Source organism: Castor canadensis, chromosome 15, assembly GCF_047511655.1.
Source record: "Castor canadensis chromosome 15, mCasCan1.hap1v2, whole genome shotgun sequence".
NCBI lineage: Eukaryota > Metazoa > Chordata > Mammalia > Rodentia > Castoridae > Castor > Castor canadensis.
In genome coordinates, this window is record NC_133400.1 from 67,624,130 (window position 1) to 67,649,419 (window position 25,290).

Genomic DNA, 25,290 nt, shown 5'->3' on the forward strand with positions numbered 1-25,290 from the left:
AAAAGGGAGCCCGGGCAGGCCGCAGCAGGCCAGGCTGCTCCTGTGTTTTGGAAGGTCTAGGGCAAATAGGGGACCCAAGGGAAAGAAGCAGAGTTTAGTGGTCCAGAGTTTGGAATCATGGCTGGATTAGCAAGGGCAGGAGAGGGTGTGGGTTGGACACTGGTAGCTTTGGATGTTGAGGACAGTGGGGAGCATGGCTTTTGCTTGCCTTTGTGTTTTTGATTTCGACAGGCCTGAAGGGGTCATTGGATAGGACCCAACTATGTTTGACATAAAGATATGTCAGTAACCTTAAATCTTGAAATGTGGCCATCAACGGTTCACCAAAGAAACTTGGAACAAAAGGCAAAAGAACAGAAGACTCCTTTGGGTCAGTCCAAGGTAAAGGATTGTATGCAGCTTCTTTTGTAGAAACTGGTGGGGTGCTGAACGTCTTCCCAATCAACATCACTAACAACCCTGGGTGTTTTTCTAACACCAACATTTCCTAATAATTTTTTATCCATTGGGTATTGTTATGTCAGAAAACAGATTGTCTTTATTCTATTTTTTTATACCCCACAGAAATCCTTGTATGGACAGAAATCCTGTTCCACATGCCTTAGAGTCTTGATGAGATTTTGTGAGCAGAGATAACAAATTTCACTATAAATAAAAGGATGCAGAATGGAACTTAATATCCAAGAAAGAAATGTGGAAGAAATATGAAAGTTACCCAAGAGGACACAGAAAGAGGGCTGGAAGGATTCCCAAAATGTGGTTCACTCACTTCTCAAATAGGCTCCCTTCCCAAGTCTAGAAGATGCCTCCAGATGAGCTTTGCTCTGACGGTATATGGAGAGGCAGCAGAGTAGGTGGGAGGGTGGGAAGGCAGCAGGGTTGTTTTGGTAAAGTCTTGATTCTGCCAGGGAAATAACACTGCTGATAATCCAAATGGAATTAACACCTTTTGTTGTTAACTTGACACTTCTCACAGAAGTTAAGGAACAGTTTACAGTAAAGCCAAATCAGTAACTTCAGGGGCCTGGAAAAGGGTTATACTTACTTCACACCCACCCCTGCTTTACTGAATTTGGAAACGTCTGTATTAGTCTTGCACTGATCCTTCTAGAGTTGGCACAACAGGATTGTGTTGGAAACTTTCATGGAATCCACCACCCTCAATCTGTAATTAGACTAAACTTGGATTGAAGAACTTCTGTGTGATTTGGAAAAATTCCAGTCTTGGGTCTCATACTGTTAAATCCTTTGGGAATTTTGAAATACAAATATACAAAATCATAGTATGGTGTAAATTTCTGTTAATCTGAAGAGTACGTGAGTCATTTTAAACCCAAAGTATTTCAAACTTAGTCATTTCCTTCATATGAAATCCAACTTTCCAGCACAAAAATTATACTGTTTTCTAGCATATAAACTATCAGGCCTAAAATATGTGAACTATATAATTGATGAAATATTGCTGATGTGGCCACAGTATGCTATTACAACTCTGATTTTAAAAATTGCTTCATTTGGGCTGGTGGAGAGGCTCAAGTGGTAGAGTGCTTGCTTAGCAAAGTGTGAGGCCCTGAGTTCAAACCCCAGTAATGCCCCCACCAATTACTTCATCTAAGCTTTTCTTATCACAATCTTACTTCTCTATTGTTTCTTAATTTTCTATCCTTGCTACCATTTTACTGTAAGTTCATTTTCTTCATTGGTCAGATTCACATGAAGAAAGTGTTTACAGCTGAATGTGGAATTCCTAATGCCCTCCCATTTCTTGGCTGCTAACAGAGGCACTGAACATAAGTCCTTTTTTTCTGTGCATAATAGGTGTTCAAAAATTAGTATCGAATAAACAGGTTTTTAGAATGGCACAAAATTTAAAAAAAATAGAAAGCTTTTCTTTTGAGTGGGTTAAAACACTAATATTTGGCTATTATGAATAATTTGGAAGGCATCAGCATCTCACTGTGGTGAATAATATCTTGAATTTCCTTTCTTTGTAAATAACAACTTAAGATGTACAATTTTTATCTTGATCACGTCATTTGTGTTTTAGAAGAATCATGTGAGAAAGGCAGGGCCACAGTGGTACATACCTGTAATCCCAGCACTCAGGAGACAGGCAGAAGGATGGCAAGTTTTTGGCCAGACTGGGCCATATAACAAGACCTTGTTTCAAAATTCTCCCCTCTTCAAAACAAGATTAGGCTCATTTTTCAGGTGAGGCTAACCAGTTTTGGAGAAAGTTCATGAGATTAAAGGCTAATGAAAATTTAGGGCAAGAGCACAAATTATGAGCTTAGTCTAATTCTTTTTGTATTTCACTCCACTAGTTTCCGTAGAAAGCAGAATTAACTATGGGAGAGACAGACAGGACATGTGACTAGGAGCTGTGGTAGTCATTAGTGCCATTCAACAAATGCTTTCAGCTCTTCGTGTTCTTGGAGGAAAGTTCCCGCACTATTTGGGAATCTATGTGGCCAGGTGGCCAGGTCTCTTCCATACACCGTCTGGGGATCCATATAGATATGTGACTTCCTTTGGCCAATGACATATGTAGACAGGGCACATGTTATTTCCAGGCAGAAACTTTAAGAATATACACAGAAATTGAGAATTGCTTTCGACCAACACCAGCAGTCATGGAAGCACATCCAAGGTAAAGCTTTTGTCAGCCTAGGTCTTTGAGTGCCCTATTGAGTAGAAACCCTTTGCTGACAAGTGCTGGACATGCATAAATGATAAATTATTTTTTGTTGTGTAAAGCTGCTGGGACTTTAGAATTGTTTGTTGTTGCAAAACCCAACTTCTGATTAATATAGAAATTAAGGAGCATGAGTGACTGGATGAGGTCCACAGGATAGACCTCTTCTGTAACAATGTCCTAAATTCAGACTCAAATAAAACAGAAACCACTGCCATGTTCACAGCAGCACTATTGACAATAATCAAGAGGTGGATGCAATTCAAATGTCCATCCAAAGATGATGGAATAAATAAAATGTGTCACCTGGGTACCATGGAATATTATTCAGCCTTACAAAGGAAGGAAAATATGATGCAGGTACAACATGGGTAAGCCTTGAGGACGTTATGCTAAGTGAAATAAGCCAGTCGCAACAAGATGAGTGTATGATTCCACTTATCAAATTCATACAGCAGTCAAATTCATAAAAACAGAAAGTAGAATGGTGGTTGTGGAGGGCTGGGGGATGGTGAAGGGAATGAAGACCAAGTGGGAAGTGGGTGTGGAGTTTCAGCTTTACAAGATGAAAAAGCTTGGTGAACGTTTCACAAAAACGTAAACCTACTTAACCTGACAGAACTGTGCACTTAAAATGCTTAGGACTAGGCATGGGGGTGCATAACCATAACCCTAGCACGTGGGAGGTGGAGGCAGGAGGATCAAGAGTTCAAAATCAGCCTGGGGTACATAGTAAGACACTCTCAAAAAAAAGTTAGGATAATAAAATTTGCTGTGTTTTTAATCCAAATTAAACATGGAAACAAAACAAAACGTGCACATGGAAGTATCTCTAGAAAAAGGTGAGTTCTTTGCTGTGGCAAGGATACCTATTACTCCAGGCAGACCCTGTTCTGTGCATTTTCTTGAATTTGAATTCAGTCCTTACAAGAGAGCAGGAGCTGTGCAGACATCAGTAAGTAGGGGGAAGGGTCTAGTTGAACGACCTTCACAGAAATGAATGTGCCTCTCATAACTGTGTGGAGGCCACAGAGAGCAGCAAGTATGATCCAAGAGACTCCATCGACATGCCAGAGTCCTGGTTGGAATGATGCAGCCGGGACTTGGAAAAGACTAGCATCACTGATGTGCCTCTCACTAGCTGTGGGTCTGACTTCCATCTCTCTCCCTGTCCAGACTGTCTTTCTCCATGTCTATAGTCTTTCGTCTCCATCCCCTCCTCTCTCCAAGGAGGCTGGTCCTCCTCGCTTTGCCTGTTAGATGGGAGATGATGCTTCCTCTGTTAAGTTTATTTCTGACTTTCTTGCACCAAATGCAGCTCACTGAGCATAAGGGCAACATGGTGAGGAAAGGCAGAGGAGTTTCAGTCTTTCAGGGCAGGCAGAATGGTCCCAGTCTGTGAGAGGCAGGGAAGAGAAAAGACTGGGAGTTCAGCACACAGCTCAACCTTGGATTTGTGCCAACAACACACAGCCAGACTAGACAGAAAGGTGATGGAAGAAGGAAGAGACTGGATTTCCAGAAGCACAGAAAATGGGTGACTCCAATGAGGGTCATAGATGACTCGCAAATAGTCATTTTGTCAGTTACTTGCACAGAAAGACCTAGAAAACCCCAGAAGCATTCCACAGCCTCTCCCTACTTTTTGTGAAGTTAAAGTAAATGGAAAGCAATTTAAAAAATCAGGAGAAAACTCCCTCACCCCAAACGAGCCAGGCATGGTGGTTTATGCCTGTAATCCCAAATATTCCAGAAGCAGAGGTAGGAGGATTGTGGTCCTAGGCTGGCCCTGAGCAAAAGTGCAAGAACTTATCTGAAAAAATAAACTGAAAGCAAAGAGGACTGGAGGCATGGCTCAAGTGAGAGTGCCTGCCTAGCAAGTAACAAACCCTAGAACTTCCCCATACCCCCCCCAAAAAAAAAGAAAAAGAAAAAGAAAAAGCTTCAATCCTCACAATAACCCTGTAAAACAGGTACCTCCTTATCCTCATTTTACAGAGGAGGAAACTGTGGGCGGCAGACTGAGGAGCTTACTGAAGAGCAGATCCTAGCAGAGCCAGGTAGTGGGGTGCAGTGGCTGTATCCCCCACCCCTCCATGTTCTGAGTTTCCTGGAGATGTGCTAAATCAATCAAGTAAAATGATGCTCCTTGTGAGAAATTTTCCAGAGTGATTAAGTTATGTATGGCCAAGAGGAGCTCTTTGTGGTTGATACAGTTTTATTTTTAGTTGACACATAGTAATTATACATACTTATGGGGTACAGTGATATACATGCATGCAATGTACAATGATGATCAGATCAGGGTAATTGATATGTCCATCACTGTCTTAGTCTGATTTCAGTTCTATAACAAATACCTGGGATAAACCAACTTGGAAAGAGAAAAGTTTTATTTTGGCTCACAGTTTTAGAGATTTTAGAGCATGATTGATTGGCCCTGTTGTTTTGGACATGTCATAGTGGAGGAATAAAACCATCTACCACCTGGTGGGGAAATGAAAAGTCAGGAAGGGGGTGTAGGTCCAGTTACCCACTTCAAGGGTGTGCTATCAATGACCTGAAGACCTCCCACGAGGCTCCACCTCTTAAAGGTTCCACCACCTCCCAGTAGTACCACACTAAGCCTTTACTACAGAGCCTTTGGGGGACATTTAAGATCCACACCATAGCAACAACCTTAGGCATTAATCACTCCTTTGTGATAGGAACAGCTAAAATCCTTTCTATTAGCTGTTTTGAAACATTCAATTAATCGTTGTCAACCATGTCACTCTACTGTGCTATAGAACATTAGCTAGCTATTGGTCTTAATGACATGAAGTTTGTATCCCTTTCATGGGTTTTACCTATGATTCTCTACTTAGCCTCTTTCTTACACAATTAAGATGAAGTGTAACAGTTAAGATAAAAAAATCACATTACATAGTGTCAGGAAAACCTCAGAGTCTACTTGCAAAAGGGAATCTTACTTTTTGGGCCTTTGGTGAAGAATTCTACTTCATTCATGGCACACAGCGAAAGAGCAGATCTCCGTGAATTCTAGAAGTATAGAGAAGTGTCAGCATTAGCTAAGACAGTATCTGGTTCCTTTTAAAGATGGTGGCGAAGTGAAGATATTCATACAGACACACATCTTGTATCTCATTTGCTGTGGCTCAGGCCCTGAATGTGACCAAGCATGTGACATTGGAAAGTCATGACAGACTTAGGTCCTTGCCTGCTAAGCTTCTGTGTCTAGCTGAGGTGGTCTCATTGAATAGACATTTACTGATTGAAAAGAGAACATTTTATTATCTTTACTAATCAATACCTCAACATTGCTTCCTCCTAGGTTCACAGGTTAGATTTGACTTTCAGTTGAACAAACACCACAGATTGTTTACCTGATGTACACAGTCTTTGTGATTTCTTTTTTTTTAATGATTAAATCAATATGGTTATTTAATAAATAAACCGTTACAGAAGTATTCAAGGCTAAAGAAGAGTGCACACATTTGGCTTTGCATTTACAGTTGTTTTTCTAAAGAATTCTGCTTGGCCACCACCCCAGTGGCTGCCAAATCCATGTGCTCATTCCCCTGGGTGGGTATTTCCACTGATCCACAGGAATTCTCTTCAATCTTGCTTTTGTTTTCGGTGTATAAGATTCAACATGCTGGGAGGTGTAATTTCTTTATAGATGAAAAAGTAGGGTCATCCTACTGCACCGGGTATAAGATTTTCAGTTAAGAACAGCAAAGCATGAAGTTTCCTCTTTTGACCAGGTGGGGGCGCTCCAGTCTTCCCTCAAATATTTACTTCCCAAATTGATAAAAAAAAAAATAACCACTTGCACTTGAAGTAGTCAAATTGGATGACAATAACTAGTTTGTTTAGCTAATTTCTTTTTGTACATATTTATTACATTTTAGAGCCCAACATCACATTCATTTGCATCCACTGGTCTTTCTGGCTGCATCACCAGTAAAAATTTAAGAAAATGTCGAATTCTCAGATTCTGAGAGGTCAGCTCCTGAGAGGTTCTGACTCTTTTAGGCTCGGGTACAGTGCAGACATCCATATTCCCGCAAAGACACCCCGCGTTTCTAACGTGTAGATGGGGCGGGCACTGGTTAATTGAAAACAGGTTTTATAGGGCAAAATGGTTGGACACACTGATTTTCTAATTTAATTTAGTGTCTGATTCTTTAATTTAACATATGATTCACCTTATTTAGTATTAAATAGGTGATGTAAATAGGTAATTTTGTCTTCTGTGAAAAATGGTTGTCTTCCAGGCTTGGAAAGCCATTCAAACTTGATTGTTTAGTTATTATATATATCCTGATTTGCCCCACCCTGTTGCAGTCTCCTTTTCTTCCTGGCTGTCATTTGTCCTTTCCAGGTGCCACTATCCTCTTAGGTGACCTCCCCTGGGGCTGTTTAAGTCAGGGCAGCTGGAATAGGCCCATAGAAACTGGGTGGCAAGCAGGTCTGGTGGTTTCCAGGCTGAGCTTTACTCCTGCCTGAGTGATTTTCAGCAGGTGTACCGACCTTTGGTGTTTGGTTCCTAACCTGTACAGTAAAGGACTGTATACTGGGTGTTTCTGCGCTTCAGTGTACATGTTACACTTGGGACCTTGCTCAAGTGCAGCTTCTGATTGGGTGAAAGATGCAGGCTCTACATTTCCGTCATATTGCTAGGTCTTCTCTTGCTCTTTGTAGCAATATTTGAGGAGCCTGTAGATTTCTCAACTCTATAGTTCCATGACCCTGGATGGTGACCTCTAACTCTCTGGCCCAACTCCCTCCCTAATTCCCTGTCTTTTCTTTTTCCCACCCTCCCATCCCTAGCAACCATTATGGCTCCTAGGAATAAGCAATGTTAGCATGTGCGTTTAGTGAGGCAGTGGCCTCTTTTCTGTGCTCATCTTTCTTCAAAAGTCTGCTTTTTCCATCGCTGGAGGCTCAGATCTGTAATCCTAGCTACTCAGGGAAGCAGAACTCAGGAAGATCACTATTGTAGGCTAGCCTAGGCAAGTAGTTCATGATAGTCTAGCTTGAAAATATCCAACACCAAAAAGGGCTGGTGGAGTGGCTCAAGTGGAAGAGCCCCTGCCTAGCAAGCATGAGGCCCTGAGTTCAAACCCCAATACCACCAAAAAAAGAAGAGCCGGCTTTTCACACTTCCTCCTGGAGGGCTCAGTGGTCCAGAGCAGCTGCTCCCCTCTTTCTACCTTTGGCCGACCTTATTTTCTTATGTAGCTTCTACTCCTTGGTGTGTTTCCTTTGAACACCAGGCATGATCACAGGGGATGGTGCATGTCCCACTCAACCCACCACGTTCTTGTGTGGCATTGAGTAGCATTGGATGGACTCAGCAGATCGACTTCTATGTGTGAAATTGGAAAGTTCATTTAGTTAAGCAAGCCGACTACACCTCACATCAAAATTTTTATTATTCTTTCTTCATGAAGAAATATAGTATGGTGGGTCCTTGGCAAGCATCCTATTCCTTAAATAAAAGTAACTCAGAAAGGTAAGTTGTTTTAAAAAGATGTACCTTTTGATTTCAACACACTCAACCATATTCTTAGCACAACCACTGAGGATTTACTTCAACTGTGGTTAATGAAATAACCTTACTGTGTGGCAGGGATGTCTTGTGGGGCCTTACATGGATGCCACTTTGGGGTCCTTAAGAGAAAGACTTTGAAATTTTGGATACAAACACTTGCAGACTCTCTGAGTGGGGCCTGTGCATGTGACAGGGCCAGTCCTGGGATGCTCAGTATTTTGAACAAACTCCAGGTTCTGGAACTTTGAGGTACCACAAGATGGCAGTGTAGCATCAATCGTAGAAAGCTGATAGCTACTTGCCCTTAAGATTTGTTTAAAGCCTCAGCACAAAGTTTGCGAGACACTTGAAATTGCATCCTGTGTTCTAAAACAGAATCTCTTTCTGTCATTTTCTTTTGGCAAGACAATCTGACTTCCTTCCCTCAAACTTTGAAGTATTACAGACAAGACTGTCGGTGTAGGGCAGGAAACCAATGCAACGTGGTTTGCACCTTTAACTTTCTTATGGTTCTGTCCCCTTCTGTTTTACGGTACTTTCAAATTGGCTTTGTTACAAAGCCGAAGAAAAGCTTTCCATGTAACATCTCCCACCAGTGATTGGCTTTACTCACGCTTTTGTAACCGTGTTAGTTTATTCACACGGCTTATCTAGCCATACGGCAAGCGCATCCCCCACATCCCCCAATATACAAGATTTTAAAAAATTAACACTTGCTTCATATAATAATTAAGGATACACCTATAGAGCACAAAGGGGTGTCGTGGCACAGAATTCATTCATCTAATGCAAATGGGACTATAACCTCTCTCCTTACATTCCCATCTCTAAAATCACTTTTGGGGCTCTTGAGCCACCTTGCCAGAGTCTACTGCTGTCCCTCCAAGTGCACCCTCGTGCCCTTTCCCTTTCCATGAAACTCTGCTGCTGCTTTGCAAAACCATAAAACACAATCACTTTGGGGTTTTGGATTCCGTTAATTGACAGCATTTGGGTCTGAGTGACTCTTGATGGAAAGACTAAGAATCAGCGCTTCTATTTTCACATTAGTTTCTAAAACCAGTCTCTGGTGATTATAGGTCAGGGCTTTTTCTCAAAGTTGTCAGAATGTGAATAGGGTTTTCTGGTTTGGTGTACAACCTTGCTTAGATCGAGCACTTACAGCCATCACCTAAAAAAATCACAAAACACGGCATTTGCAAGGATCTATTGAAGAGTGAATAAGGTAAAAAGCTTCAAAGTTGGACAATTTCTCTGTGTCATATAAATGGAAATGTGTCAAAGATGAGAATGTGACTACATTAGAAAACCAATATGCCAACTAGTGACTTTGAACTTTGGGCCATCCGTCATGTGTGGTAAAGAACTAACTGTACTTTGTGTAAAGGTGGTGGCTGGTTTATGCATGCCACAGCACACTAGTCACCTCAGTTGGATGCAGGCCACTAATCTTACCTATGTTACAAGAGTAATTCTTTCATAAATAAAAGTGCCATTAAGGTGAAGATTTTATAATGCTTGATATAGTAAGTATTCTTATTGCATATCTAATTTTAAGACTCCAGTTAATATCAAGAATGACTGGAAAGGATTTGCAAAATTTTACTACCATGAAACCTTATAAACTTCTTCCATGAGAGGTTTTGTCCTATTAATTAAAAAAAAATTAACCACCAAAGAGTCCAGTTAGGAAAAGTAAAGACAACAAACATCTAAGGAAGCACACAAATCCCCGCCCACCCCACGATGATTGATGCCCTGTCATTAGCAGGCTAGCTGCCCATTTCTTATCTTGATTGACAGGTTAATAAGGGACCCGGGGCTATCTTTTCAGTATGCACACACAACCTTACCAATTACTTTTAAATTATTGCTAATCTGCCAGAAAAATAACAAGCATAAGGAAGAAAAATATCTGAAAAAGAAATGTCTGCAGAAGAAGCTTTTACTTCCGGTGCTTTTAGAGGTTCAGTTCAGAAAACTTGCCAGAATTTCGTCAATAGAATTTAGGCATTGGGGAATTTTTTTTTTAAAGAAAAACTTGTAGTTTATAATAGTTCATTGGTTCAATTAGGAGCGAAAAAGAAGGGAGTTTTGTAATGCAATTGTCCAGCAAAGGAAAACGCTTTAAATTGGGGATTATGTGCGCAGACCACCTGTAGGGCATTCAAAGCCCTTTTCTATCATGCTTCAACCCATGCCTAGCTGCCTGCAGGCTGGCTAACAATGCCGGGAAAAGCTGTTGAAAAGGCTGAGCGCACTTGTGCCTCTGGTCTTCACTAACTGTTACAAGTCTTCCTCTCCCTCGTTCTCTTGCCTTTTTAAAGTAAAAGTCCCACATTCCTTTAATGGAAGAACTTTAAGGCTCCACGGTGGCCAATTGGTCCGCACCAAGAGGAGCCAGGCAGCAGGGAAAGAAACTTCAGACTATACAGCACATTTGGAGAGGAGAAAAGATCAAAGTTTTTCAAACTCAAAAGACCAAGTTCCCTACAGATTAACCCTATTCATTTAGCTCCTCTTAAAGGAATGGTGTGCCCAGCCACTGGGCAGACAGGTAAAAAGTTCGACAATTGCCAAAGCAGTCTTCTCCTAATTCAACAGCCTTCTGCTCAAATAAATTAGCTTAGTCTTGACAGAGGAACAATAGCTTTTTTCTCTAGGAAAAGAAGCACATTTGGTATACACAAGCACAGAAGGTTATTAAGATGTTAACCCGTTAGTTTAATCTATTGAAGAGCTTCTGCTCCACCACCAGATTGTCAAGTGACTTACAGTGCAAAAAAGTGATCTATAGTTTAAAATATGAACTCCCACACTTCAGCAGGTTGTGTACAGTCCCTGGAAAACCAGGTGCTTTCAAAATCACTGACGCAAGATGTGAATGAAGGGTTTTGAAACCTTTAGTGATATTATACAAGAGAAATAGCAAGGCCTCAGTGGAATTACTGCCTTTGCAAAAGTGCTATTTACATACACTAAGGTGACTTGTTACCCACCGACCAGAAAAGAGCTACCATTAGAAACGCCATTTTGGGGGGAAGGTGCAAAAACTCAAATTTTGATTTCAGTTCAACAAGGATATTTACTTCGCTAACAGTTTAAGAACTAGAGGTGAACAGGTAATCTTCTCCATGCCTGAAGTCAGTGTACAGAATGGCAAACCAGAAAGCGTCCATTTTTTCCCCACGTGTCCTTAGCAAGTACTGTCAAGTTAACAGCTTAGAAGAGGCAGGGGGAGAGGGGGATCTTTAAATCATTTATCAAAAGTCATTTTATTGACAAAATAGAATACTTATATTTGTTCTTACAGGGGTAGCCTCTAAACTTTTTACAAAAAAATGTACACGTTGTATATCTTTGGATATATACATATCTTACACATTTTTACAATTTAACAAATAATTATATAAATACATCCTCTAATGTAAGAAACCCGTATTTACTTGGGGTGTATAATTAAGACATTTCTTGTTTATTTAAGGCATTTGCCTGGTCATTAAGAATACCCAAACCGTGCAATCCCAGTAGGTCGCGGTCATCCCTCCTCTAGGTTATACTAGGAGTAAGAGTTTACGTAGGAGAGTCGAGGGAGAAAAAGAGGTCCCTCGGGTGAAATCTGTAGATGTGGCTTCAGAGCTCAGTATAGGGCAACCAGCGAGGGCTCCAAACCTTAGGTTCTGGAAAGGCTGCAGTCCACCCAGCTCGGCCAAGTGAAGTTAATGCCTGGCGGGAGGAGCTCCTGGAATTTCAATGGAGGAAAGGGGGCTGGGTCTGGAAGGCATCAATGCCAGGTACTTTGTTCTAAGCGAGTCGTTTAAGTCCCAGCTAATGGATACCATTAAGAGTTCATTATCATGCTAATAGCAATCAACACTGTGAAGGGGTGGGAACCCCAGCCCATGAAGTGTCCCTTCGCCGCACTTGGTCTTCTCACCCTCCCCCCCACACACCCTCCGCCCCTTCTGGGCGTCCCTCCCCTAGGCTCACACCTGGGACAATGGCATCTGCTTTGGATAAGACACGGAGCTGGCCGTGCCAGACCGCCACGTCAGGCCGGTGCTGACGTCGCTGTAGAGGGAGCCCCCGCCGCCCCCCGGACCCGCGCCGGGCCCAGCACTGCCACCGCCCCCGGGCCCGCTGCCGCCCCCCGCGGCCACAGCGCCCGCACCCCCACCCACCGCAGCGCCCTTGCTGGCCCAGCAGCAGCGGGTGCACAGGGCACGCCAGGACTCCAGCGTCTTGCCTGACCAGACCCACACGCCCGAAGTGATGCCCACCACGAGGCACATGAAGTACTTGAGCATGAAGACGGCATAGTCGGGCCTGCGCGCCTGGTCGGGCTGCAGGTCCCGCAGGCACGGGCAGTTGTGCGTGGCCTCCCAGCGCGGCCGGTTGTGCTGCTCATAGAAGAGGCAGGCGACCACGACGGCGGCGGGGACAGTGTAGAGCACGGTGAAGAGGCCCAGGCGGATCATGAGCTTCTCCAGCTTGTGCGTTTTGGTGGGGCCACCCTGCTGCTTGATAACCGAGCGGATGCGAAAGAGCGACACGAAGCCCGCCAGCAGAAACATGGTGCCGATGAAGAGGTAGATGACAAGCGGTGCCAACACGAAGCCGCGCAGGTTGTCGAGGCTCTGGTTGCCTACATAGCAGATGCCCGCCACTGGGTCACCGTCCACCGAGCTGAGCGCCAACACCGCGATGGACTTGACGCTGGGCACCAGCCACGCGGCCAGGTGGAAGTACTGGGAGTAACCCGCAATGGCTTCGTTGCCCCACTTCATGCCAGCCGCCAGGAACCATGTGAGCGACAGGATCACCCACCAGATGGAGCTGGCCATGCCGAAGAAGTAGACGAGCAGGAAGACCACGGTGCACAGCGCGGGGCCGGTGGTCTCGTAGCGCACGTGCTGCTCCACTGCGCCCAGCTCCTCGTACTCGCCGCGCCCTCCCGGGCCGCTCGCTCCCGCGCCCGCCGCGCCCGCGCTCGCTGCTGCCGCCGCGCCGCCCGCGCCCCCTGCGCCGCCCGCGCCCGGCGCGCCGCCGCTGCAAGCCACCTTCTCGTGACCCGCCACCAGGCGCACCAGGTAGCCGACCGACACGAAGAGGTAGCAGGCAGAGAGGAAGATGATAGGCCGTTCCGGGTACTTGAAACGCTCCATGTCGATGAGGAAGGTGGAGACAGTGGCGAAGGTGGACACGAAGCACAGCACCGACCACAGGCCGATCCAGAAAACAGTGAAGGCGCGCTCGTCCTGGCTGAAGAAGGGATTGTGGCAGGGCAGCGCGCAGTTGGCTATCTGGCCTGTCTTGACGCGGTTGTAGAGCGGGTGTCGCTCGCTGGACACGCTCACCATGGGCGCGCGGCACTGGCACCCTGGTTCGCAGGGAGCCGCGCCACCGCCAGGGGGCCTAGCCTTCCCGCCGCCGCCGCGCGCTGGGGGCGCCGCCGCGTCCCCGCCGCCACCGCCCCTGCCGCCGCTGCCGCGATGCGGGGGCCTGGCCCCCGGCGGGCGGCCGTGGCCGTTGCCGGAAGGTGGCTGCTCGCCAGGTGGCGGCGGCGGCAGGCGGCGCGGCGGGCTGGGTGCGGCCGTGGTGAGGTCGGTGCGGTTGTAGTCCATACACAGCGTGTCAGGGTTGCCCTGCTCCGGCAGCCGGTCGCAGCGCATGCGGTCCGGCCAGGCGAAACCGTACTGGCGCATGAGCGGCGCGCAGCCGGCCTTGGCGCGCTCGCACACCGAGCGGCAGGGCGGCAGTGGCTTCTTGTAGTCTTCCAGGCAGATGGGCGTGTACATGCTGCACAGAAAGAACTTGAGATCGGGGGAGCACTGGATCTCCACCAGCGGCCAGAACTGGTGCACCTCCAGGCCCGCCTCGTCCTGCGTGTCGTGGTTGAACTGGTTGGGCATGTAGGTGTAGTTGTAGCCAATGCCCTTGCACAGCGGCACGGTGATCTCTTGGCACGCCAGTTCCTTGGCCGAGGCGGCCGCTGCGCCGCTCGAGCGCTGCAGCAGCGCCAAGGCGGCCAGCAGCGAGGTCACTTCCAACAGGTAACCCCACTCCATGCTGCGCGCCTCGGCCCCGCGCCCTCGGCCTCCAGGCGGCGCGCGGTGGGGTCCCGGGGGATCCAGCAATTAAACCGGGGAAGAGAGCGGATGACCTGCAGGCCGCCTCCTGCCTCTCCCTGGGGAATGTGTGTGTAGGGTGACTGCCAATAATCTGGCCCCTTTTCGGGGCGCGTCTGCAGCGCCGCGATCAGAAGCCTGGGCAGGGGTCGTCCGCACCTCCTTTCCGCCGCTCCCGGGAGATGAAGGTGGCTGCAGACGCGCGCCACAGTCACAGGGGGTCTGCCCTGCTCACTCTGGGTCTCACTCAGCCCTCGTGGAGGAAGGTGGTGGGCCCTTGGTTCATCGTCCCGCACTCGCTTGCTTCCTTTCCTGCTCGCGCAGCCACTTCTCCGCGTGGCGCCCAGCAGCGATGACTTTGTCCGGCACGGAGGGCGGCGCTCAGCAAGTTTCCTTTCGGGCCGCGGTGCGCAGTCAAGATGGCTGGGCCAGGCTGCTAGTGCTGGGTCAGCCCTTTCGGCTCCTTTTCGGCCCCTGAGAGTTCATGCCCGCCCCCAAAGCCGCGCGGCCACTGTGGGAGTTCGGGATCCCCCTTGCCGAGGCCGTTGCCCTCCTTTTTCAGGAGTCCGTCCGTCCGTCCGCTGCCGGGACAGACGGACCCACCTCCAGTAAAAGTCCGCGCCGCACTCTGGCCCTAATCGGGAGAGATGCAGGCAGCTCCTTTCTCGCTAGACGCTCAGAAGCAAATCCAGACCAAAAGGCGGAGCTGACACCTGAGCGGCGCGGCTGGCGCCCAGCCGCCACCTCCTCCTCCTCTGCAGGAGCAGCGCCCTTAGCCCAACTTCCCGGCTCCAGCCCAGCTAACGCCGCGCGGCCGGCTCATGAATATTTATACAGCCTGGACTTGGTCTCCGCCTCCCTTCGGGCACACCAATCACCGGGTGCTGGGGCGGAGCCTACGCTCTCCCAAGGCTCAGCCTTCCTTAAGGAAGTCTGTAGTGTCCCGTCGGCGGTCTGCCTTTTTGGCTGATGGAGAGTTTTGGTAACCTTGGAATTGACCGCAGTGACCGGAGCCTTTGCCCCCTCCTCTCCCCATGGTGCGCAGTGTCTGAGAGCTTGGTCCCATTTTCACGAGTCTGCACTTGAGGCCTGGGACATAGTTTTTGTAGTGTGCGCCCCCCGGGCACGTTTTAAATCAGTCAAGACCCTGCCCGCTAACCCCTCCACAAATGTGGCTGACCTACTGGAGATGGGGTCCTCGCATCTCCCTGCGTGCCAGGGCAGCGTGGAAGCCACGCAGTAGGCGAGTGGTCGAGGACCTGTCCAGACCCGGAGCTGTGGGAGACCCGGAGCTGTGGGAGACCCGGGGAGGTAGGTCCCCTGGGATTCTCAGAACGATGTGCTTTGAGCCTTGCGGGGGCGGGGGGGGGGGGGGCGAATGGAGCTACCTCAGGTTATTTGGTGGAGTTGGACCGGGGGCGGCTGGGTGCTCCGAAGTCCTGCCAACAGCGCGCAAGAGGTGCTTTGCACACGTGCCCACTTGGGACTCCCCGCTGTGTGATCTGGGGAACCTCAGTTTCCTTACCGAGAAAGTGAGGTGATCACAGAACAGATGCCATAGAAGAGTTTGATAATTGGGTAAGATAAAAGTACAAAAACATCAGGACACAGTGATTCTTCACATGTAAAAAAAATTCCACCTCTCCTTTAAAAAAAAACCAAAAACTTATAAAAAGAGCAGACTGGAAACTGCTGCCGCAGTCTATTCGGTTCGTGCTCTTAGGACACACATTCAGCTATCCAAAGCTCACGTTTTTGCCAGCGCCTCCTTTTCTGCTGGGGGAGGCGGGCCTGCGCCCTGGCGGGGACGCGCGGACACGCATCTGCGTTCTGCACGGAGCAACCGTTTGGGACGCTGCCAACCAGCGCCGCCCCCGCCAGCTCCGCCTGGTCCACCTTAAGAAGGCGGGAGGGAGGGGGTGGCAAGGGGCCGGCGGCCTGGCAGGTTCATTTACGCTTGTTAGGACGTCCCAGGGGGTTGTCTTTCTCCTAGAATGGAGTGTTTATTTTTTAATTGATGTGCTGTTTCATTTAGCGCTTGTATGGAACTCATGCTGGGGCTGTAATTACTGTAATCTCGGGAACAAGCATTTCAGTTAGCCAGGAGGGTGGCAGAATCTCTCTCTCTCTCTTTCTCTCTCTCTCTCTCTCTCTCTCTCTCTCTCTCTCTCTCTCTCTCTCTCTCTCTCTCTCTCCTCTCTCTCTCCTCTCTCTTCTCTCTTTCCCTTCTCCCGCCTCTTTTCCCTTCCCTCCTTTCCTCTCTTTCTCTTTTTGTTTCAGTATTTTTACTCTTTGTCGGGTTTCATCCCGGGAACAAGTAGAACTAGAGAACAAAAGTTTTTTTTTCCGGTCCGGGTGTGGGGGGGAATTGGAGGTTATCTTTTTAAAAACAACTTTTGTGACAAAACCGAGTTAACTAGCAGTATTTGTCTATTTCTCGTGCTAATGGAATCTCGGTCTTCCTTCTTTTTTTTCTAGCTTAGTGTAGTACTCTCATTAGCAACGCCGTAAATAGACAGGCAGAACACTTCCCTTCCCGTTTTTGGCAAGGTCGGTGTTTTCGCCCTTCTAGTCATGTCCTCCAGGTTACTAGTTACACCCACCATCCTTTTTTAATTAAAAAATTTTTTAGTCTAGTTAGAACCTTTTTATGCTGAAAGCAACACTTCCTCCCCACTTTTGTTTGGGAAAAACACTAGACGCCATAGGAATCAGAACTCCAAAGCGTCAGTAACATGAGCTGATTCAGCAGAAAATGGACTATTGAAAACGCAGACTCGACCTTTATTTTTGTTGTGTTTTGATCGATTCTTTTCCCCACTCCCCTCAATAATCGAATTCCCACATGTGAGTGTTGAGTGTAGAAAACCACCTATGTCTTCAGTTGGGACCTTGCTCAGAACATTCAGCTTCAGGTCAGAGTTCTGATCTGAGCTCTGGCTAAGGCAAAGCTCGGTGAACCAGGAGCACTGGCGCTGGGGGACCGGACCGCAGAGACCGCAGGTGGGAGGAGCTAAGTTTCCAAAAGCAACACAGATGGCGAAAGTTTCTACTGCTTTCCTTCAGCAGGAAAATGTCAACTAGTGAAGTTTAGAATTACACTATATAAATTTACTAGAATTAGGTAAAAACAAGCTGACATTTGAAAATCGAGGGTGAAAATAGTTGATTTTGGTTCTTCATTGGCATTAACATTTTTTTCTTTTGAGACAAAATGAAAAGTTTGACGATGTGGAATATGGAAAATCTTGGTAAGTACATTAAGCTTGCATGAAAAAAAAAAACAAGCAAACTAAAGCCCAGACTTTCAAAAATTATAGGCTGTTTGGAGGCTATTACTTATTTGTGACTTTAAACCACTTATGTAAATATCATGAAAAGTTTACTTTTAACTGAGAGAATGTAACAATACCACTGTACATTTACTATTAAATTAAACAGCTACTTACCCTTTCAGAGTAGAAGAGAGAATTAATGATGCCAGGTACTTTATGAAAAGCAATGTCAGGTCAACTAAAAGAAACCAGTGATAATTTCTTTGTATGCAAAGCAGCTACATTTTAGGAAAGTGGAAATAGATTTAGTAGTATCATAAATAATGTAGAAAAATTGAAGAGATTTCTGAGCAGAGGTCTGATTGGACTTGAATGCTCTATAAGAACAGTAACATAAACAGTTTGGACAACAATTCTTCCTGGTGTCTTTGGTAGTCTGTCATTGGGAGATCCTTGTCACTGTCCCCTCACTTCCCTCAGTGCCTCAGACACAAGTCCTCCACAGGCATGAGTGTGTCTATATCCACATTGGCCAGGTTGGTGTCCAAATGGGCAATACTTTCTGGGAGCTCTGTTGTCTGGAACTTGGCATCCAGCCCGAGGCCAGATGCCAAGTGACAAGACCATTGGGGAGGAGATGACTCCTTCAACACCGTCTTCACTGAGATAGCACTGGCAAGCATGTGCACATGGCAGTTTATAAACCTGGGACCCAAGGTCATTGGTGACGTTCACACTGGCACCAACTGCTAGCTTTTCTACCCTGAGCTGCTGATCACTGGCAAGGAAGATGCTGCCAATGACTGTGCCTGTGGACACTATGCCATTGGCGAGGAGATGATTTGCCTCCTCTTGGACTGAATTAGCAATGGCTAAGGTCAAGTTGAAGCTGGAGTTCTCCATTTACCTGGCATCCCTGTCCCCCCCACCATCTGTGACATCCTTGATATTGAACACCCAACCCACACTAACCTTGCTTTGAGCCAGCCAACCAGATGGTGAAATGTGACCCTTGCTGTGGTAAATTCATGACTTATTGCCTATTGTACTGGGGTGATGTGACTCCCAGAGATGTCACTGCTGCCTTTGCTACCATCAAGACCAAGTGTACCATCCAGTTTATGGATTGGTGCCACACTGGCTTCAAGGTTGGCATTAATTAGCAGCCTCCTACGGTGATACCTGGTGGAGATGTGGCCAAGGTACAGTGAGTGGTGTGATTGCTGAGCACCAGGCCACATTGCTGAGGCCTGGGCTTATCTGAACCACAGGTATGATCTGACGCACACCCGCGTGCCTTTGTTCACTGGAATGTGGGTGAAGTGTTGGAGGAAGAGTTTTCTGATGCACCCAGGACATGGGTGCCCTTGAGAAAGATTCTGAGGAGGCTGGAGCAGACAGTGCTGATGGAAAGGGTGAGGACAGAGTGCCAACCTGTTACATTGTTACTTCCATTGTCTTGGGATTGTTTTATTTCTGTTCTGTGGAACTGTCTGTTTTAACCTTGAACTGTCAATAAAAGTGATGTTTCCTTTTAAAAACAGTTGTGATAGTCAGCTTTCCATTATTACAACAAATATCTTTGACAGCTTCTAAACAGAAAAAGTTCATTTGGCTCACAATTTTGAAGGTTTTAGTTAATGGTCTTTTGGTCCCATGCTTTTGGACCTGTGGGGAAATGCATGGCTAGGCAAAGCTGCTTACCCCAAGGCTGGACTGCAGAAAAGAGATGAAAGACTGGGGTCCCCCAATCCCCTTTAAGGGCACACCACCAATGACCTGAAGACCTCCCACTAGGCCCCACTTCTTAAAAGCTCCACCAACTCTTGACAGCACTACAGGCTGGGAACCTTGAGACGCCTTCTACATTCAAACAAAGCACAGTTAAAGGCACAAATCTACATTAGAGGAAGGAAGGTTTTATAAAACATTGACTGCCAAGCTAGAGAAAAGACTATCAATATAATGTCAGTATGAAATTTAAAGAAACTTTGGGGGCTGGGCACCAGTGGTTCATGCCTGTAATCCTAGCTACTTGAGAGGCTGAGGTTAGGAGAATAGGGTTTTTTTTTTTCTTTGATTCATATGTGCATACAATGTTTGGGTCATTTCTCCCGCCTTCCCCCTGTCCCCTCCCTTTCTCCTGCTCCCTCCCTCTCCCCCCTACCCCCTCATTACCAGGCAGAAATTATTTTGCCCTTATCTCTAATTTTGTTGAATAGAGAATATAAGCAATAATAGGAAGGACCAAGGGTTTTGCTAGTTAAGATAAGGATAGCTATGCAGGGAGTTGACTTGCATTGCTTTCCTGTGCATGTGTGTTACATTCTAAATTAATTCTTCTGGAACTAACCTTTTCTCTAGTTCCTGGTTGAGAATAGGGTTTTGAGGCCAGCCCAGGCAATAGTTCCCTAGACCCCATCTCCAAAAATAACAAGAGCAAAATGAACTGAGGTGTGGTTCAAGTGGTAGAGCGCCTGCATTGCAAGCCTGAAGCCCTGAGGTCAAACCTCAATCTCACCAAAAAAAAAAAAAAAAAAAAAAAAAAAAAAAGAGAGAGAGAAAAAGAAAAAAAGAAAAAAAAGTGTTGGGGGATATTATGTTTCACTGGATATTTTAAAATCCAACATAAGATTCTTTTTTCATATTCTAGGGTTTGAACTCAGGGCTTTGTGCTTGGTAGGCAGGTAGGTGTTCTACTGCTCAAACCATGCCTCCAGCCCTTTTTGCTCTGGTTGTTTTGGAGATAGGGCTTCACTTTTAGCCCAGGAAGGTATTAATAACTTTTTTGCCTGAGCTGGCATACAACTGTGATCCTCCAGATCACAAAATCCTTCCAAAAGCTAGGATTATAAATGCAAGCCACTGGTGCCTGGGCCAACATAACCATCTTGAAGGGCTGGGATGTAGCTCTGTAGTATAGAGCCTGCCTAGCATGTTCAGGGCCTGGGTTTGATCCCCAGCACTGCAAAAAGGAATCTTGATTCAAGAGAGTGTCTAAATACTCAGACAATGATACCTTGGAGAACTATTTTGTAACTACTGAAATTTCTCAGGTTTTATAGCAAATTGTATCTTCTAAGAGCTTACTTTATTTCAGAGAAATAATTAAGTGCTATGCAATAAGAGAAAGTAAAACTCTATTGGGGTATCTTGGATTATGTTTCAGTAACCCACTTCCTAAATGGAAGGAGAGTTGGGGGGAATGAGTTTTGCTTCCATCTTTGCTAGAATTCACATGGTTGCTATAGTTAGAACCTTGACTGTCCCCAAAAGGCCCATGTGTGGAAGGCTTGGTCTCCAGCTGTGAGTATTATTGGGAGGTGGTAGAATCTTTAGGAGTTTGAAGCTGGGGGAAGGAAGTTAGGTCATTGGTGGTGTGGCCTGGAAGGAGTTATTCAAACTGTGACTTCTCTTCTTCCTCTTTGCTTCCTGGCTGCGAAATGAGTAGCTATATTCCACCACACACTCTGCGTTATGACATGCTGCCTGGTTATCAACCCAAAGCAACAGGGTTAACTCATCATAAACTGGAGCCTCTGAAACTGTGAGCCAAGTAAACCTTTCCTCTTTTTAAGTTGATTGGCCTCAGGTATTTGTTACAGTAATAGGTGACATTATTTTTTATATTCTTCCAAATTAACCTTAAGCTCTATTAAAAGTCTTCCTCTCTACTTTCTCTACTACAAGGAGCAGGATGCTACAGAAGGAAGTACTTTTTGCTTTACTTTACTTTGTGTCTGCTGTAACAAGGCCATTGTGCAAATAGGTGGAGCTATCTGCATCAAACATGTGCCTTGTCTTTGAATCAGATTCTCACTTGACTTATAGCTGCTATTTTGGAAGTGGCATCTCCACTGTCACTATGCAACTTTATGATCATCTAGAACATATTTTAAAAACCAATAATTGATTTTTTCTCATTCAATACTGGCCAGATGTTGAAATTCCTATGGGATACACCATGTATTAGTTTAGGACATTTGGGGTGCAATAAAAAGACCTCCTAAGACCTCAGCCAAGAACAGCTCCCATTTCAATAACCCTAGAAGCAGGAATGTTACCATTGGTTCCTTCTGCTGCTCGCAAATGCAGATCATCTGGTAGGCCCTTGGAGCCTCTTGTCACTGAAATATCACCTTCCAAAGGATGCAGAAAAGGCAGGATTAGTGGCAGGACCTGACCCTGAAAGACTCCCCTGTTAGGAAGAAGCCTTCCCCTACAGGCCCCTGACTAACTGCTCCTCAGGACACACTGTCCTGAACCAGTGATGTGGCCACTCTTAGCCACAAGAGAAGCTTGACAATGAAGGTCTGATGGGTGGCTGGTGATAGGGGGTCTGGTGACAAGGAAGGGGAAAAGGGGACAACCAACAGTGTCAGATGCACATTACTATATGAAAGAAATGAACTTTTAAGCAGTATGATTGTTCAGCAGGACTAGTCTTCCAGCATATTTTCTTCAAGGTTATGAATTAAGTATGATCTAGAACCAGCAAAAGCTTGATATCTACAATGTTTTTCCTTTTGAAGTCCACACAATATAGCTCACTGTACTGTTAGTAAGAAATGAGTGTCATTGTTCACTTCATTTAACTTGTAAGTATAAAAACTGTTGTCTGATTCCATAGTTCCTTTTAGTTAAGATTTCTTCCTCTACTTGTATTTTGGAATTTCACTAAAAACAGACAATTCTAGAATTTAAAAATCTTCTAGTCTTATGTTATGTAATATTTTTGTACTTACAAACTTAAGTATACTTCACGAGAAAGTGTATTGAATCCTGTCTTTGAACTGCTTATGAATGTGAGAGAATTTTCTTTTATACATTTTTATTAGCAGATATCACTATACAGGGGTGTTTCTTTGTGACAGTTACATATGTGTTTACAATGTATCTTAATTAGACTCACTTCCTCCATCGTTCTGGCTCATCTTCTCTGCCTCCTTCCTTAGAACAATTTCAACAGGTTTCATTGTTCTATTCCCTTTTTTTTGGTGGAATTGGTGTTTGAACTCAGGGCCTCATGCTTGCTGGCAGGTATTCCACCATTTGAGCTACTCCACCAGCTCTCATTGTTCTATCATGAAAGAACTTTATATCGAAATAAATATTGGTCCAGACAAGACTTTACATCTGTTAACAACGATCCATGTTAAATGGTGGTGTGAAAGAATAATAAAATTTTACATCAGTAATACAAATAATTATTAGGGCACTAAGGACATGGAGATGGTAGGGATGACAAATGACATTTCTTTTATTTTTTATTTCTCTTTTTTTGACCTTGCTAGTGGTTGAACCCTTGTACATGAAAGATAAGTGCTGTACCACTGAGCTATACTTCCATTCCTAATTTATCTTTGACAAGATTCAGGTAAACAAATATAATTTTTTTCCAGAGGTGACAACACTTGATTTTATTTCCCTATGCAAGTCTTTCTTGTTTTTAAATGGAAATTTAACTCTTTGGGATTGACCTTATGGTTTACTCTGTAGAAATAGAATTTGTATTACAATAATTTCTAAACATAAAATAAGTAAAATCAATGTATTAATGTGTTGATTTTATTGAAATAGTATCACAATATAAGTATGAACTCTTGGCTTTCTTCTTTTTCTCAATATTGGGGTTTGAACTCAAGGTTCCATGCTTCCTAGGCAGGTGCTCCACCACTTGAGCTACTCCACCAGCCCTTGGCCTGCTTTCTTCAACCCGGTAAAGTGCAGTTTGGAAGATCATAGTCCAGAATGCATTCAAAATCTATCATTAAGTGAAAAGAAAAAGCAGGGCATGAAACCATAGAGCCACATGATATGGGTTCAATTATATTGGTAAATATTCATAAAAAAAACTAGAAAGAAATCCATCAAAATGGAACCTCTCATTGCATTTAAGTGAACTAACTAGGAGTCTTCTAAAAAATAATGATCCATGGAGATGAAGGTGAGGAATATGGTTGATAGGCTCCCCCCCCACACCACAATAGGACAATGAAACCTCTTACAATTGCTTTAAGTGTGTAGGGGGAGATTTGAGGAGGGAAAATGGTGGGGGCAACCTAACCAATGTACAGTGTAAGCCTATTTGGGATTGTCACAATAAATTCCCCCTGTACAATGAATGCATCCTAATAAAAATGGGAAAAATAATGATCCATGTGGTTTGAGGCCAGACTGGGAAAAATGTTTGTGAGACCCTATCTCAACCAATAAAAGCTGAGTGTGGTGGTGCATGTCTGTCATCCCAGCTATGAGGTAAGCTTAAATAGGAAGATCACAGTTCAGGATGAGCGAGGTATAAAGCGAGATCCTGTCTCCAAAATAACCACAGCAAAAAAGGCTGGAGGAGTGGCTCATGTGTCTAGTGCTATCTACCAAGCCTGAAGCCCTGAGTTCAATGCCTCAGTACTGCCCTCCAAAAAATGTACAGGTTTTACCTGTAGAAAAAATTATCTTGAAAGAAACTTAGATTTAGCAACTATCATGTGTCATTTTGTGTTTGCCTTTACTTGGTGAATTTTTCTCCTTTGCTTTAGGTAGGTCAGAATTACCAAGGGGCAAATGCATGACCAGATGCTTTTTGGCTGTCTGATTCACAGATTGATTTCCTATTCTTCTTTGGTTGGATTCTCTAATCCCAGTGCCTCGGAACTGTCTTCCTGATTGAGATGAGGAAAGGGAAAGGAGGAAGAGCATTTGTAATTGAGTTGAGAGGCCACAGAATGGGTCTGAGCAGTAGAACACTCAGAGGTGCCAGCCTTGAGTGTACTGGGCACCATGTCCTGTGTTGCTCTAGGCTCATAGGCCAGTATACTGCCCATGACATTAAGTTGTCCCCTGGCATTATAGTTTGCCATACCAAACTACTTGGCCATTTCTTTTACTGGTTATGGGTAAAGTAAAAGTGAGTGAAGGAGACTGTGTGTGCTTGGAGAGGGTGGGCTTTATACCAGGGAGTCCTGGGGGAGTCCAGCTCTGCTGTTCGCTACCCATGGACTGGTAGCCTACACTTCTCTGAGCTTCACTTCCTCATAGTTAAGTGATGAATGGAGGAGTCCTTCCTGGCTAGTGACTAAAGTGAGGTCAAAGCTGAAAGACGTAAGCACAATGCCTGGACTTTGATAGATGACCTTGATAATAATAGTTTACTTTTAATTTATTTTTGGCAGTACTAGGAATTGAACTTAGGGCCTTGTTCTACCATTTGAGCCACTACCACCATCCTTTTTCTTTTAGTTTGTTTTTCAGGTAGGGTCTCATGCTTTTGCCCAGCTGACCTGGTACTGCGATCCTCCTATCTGTGCCTCCTGAGTAGCTGAGATCATAGACAGGTGCCACAATGCCTGGTCTATGATAGTTTATTCTTACTGCACAGTGATAGGAAATGTATCTGCAATCATAAATATCGCCACTGGATGAAGTTATCTTGATCTCTTACCATTTTTAAATGGTAGGAAGTTCTCTTTTATGTCCATTCATAAATCCAGTATTTATTTAGTACCAACTGCTCTGTTTACTATTGCTGCATAACAATGACTCCAAGACTAGTATCTTATTGCAACCATTTTATCTTGCTCAAATATGAAGTCAGGAATTTAGGAAAGGCTTGACTAGGCAGCTCTTGCTTGG

General features: G+C 45.2%; 2 protein-coding genes across 14 annotated transcripts in view; one reads left to right on the forward strand and one right to left on the reverse strand.

Moving 5' to 3' along the window:
- The window catches only part of LOC109700328 (cyclin-Y), a 666,198-nt gene that overhangs the window by 283,669 nt on the left and 357,239 nt on the right, over positions 1 to 25,290 (forward strand). The window lies entirely within an intron of this gene.
- Positions 10,185 to 15,203, reverse strand: Fzd8 (frizzled class receptor 8). The gene has a single exon (XM_020185484.2). The coding sequence runs from the start codon at positions 14,321 to 14,323 to the stop codon at positions 12,242 to 12,244; it is 2,082 nt and encodes a 693-aa protein (XP_020041073.2). The 5' UTR covers positions 14,324 to 15,203; the 3' UTR covers positions 10,185 to 12,241.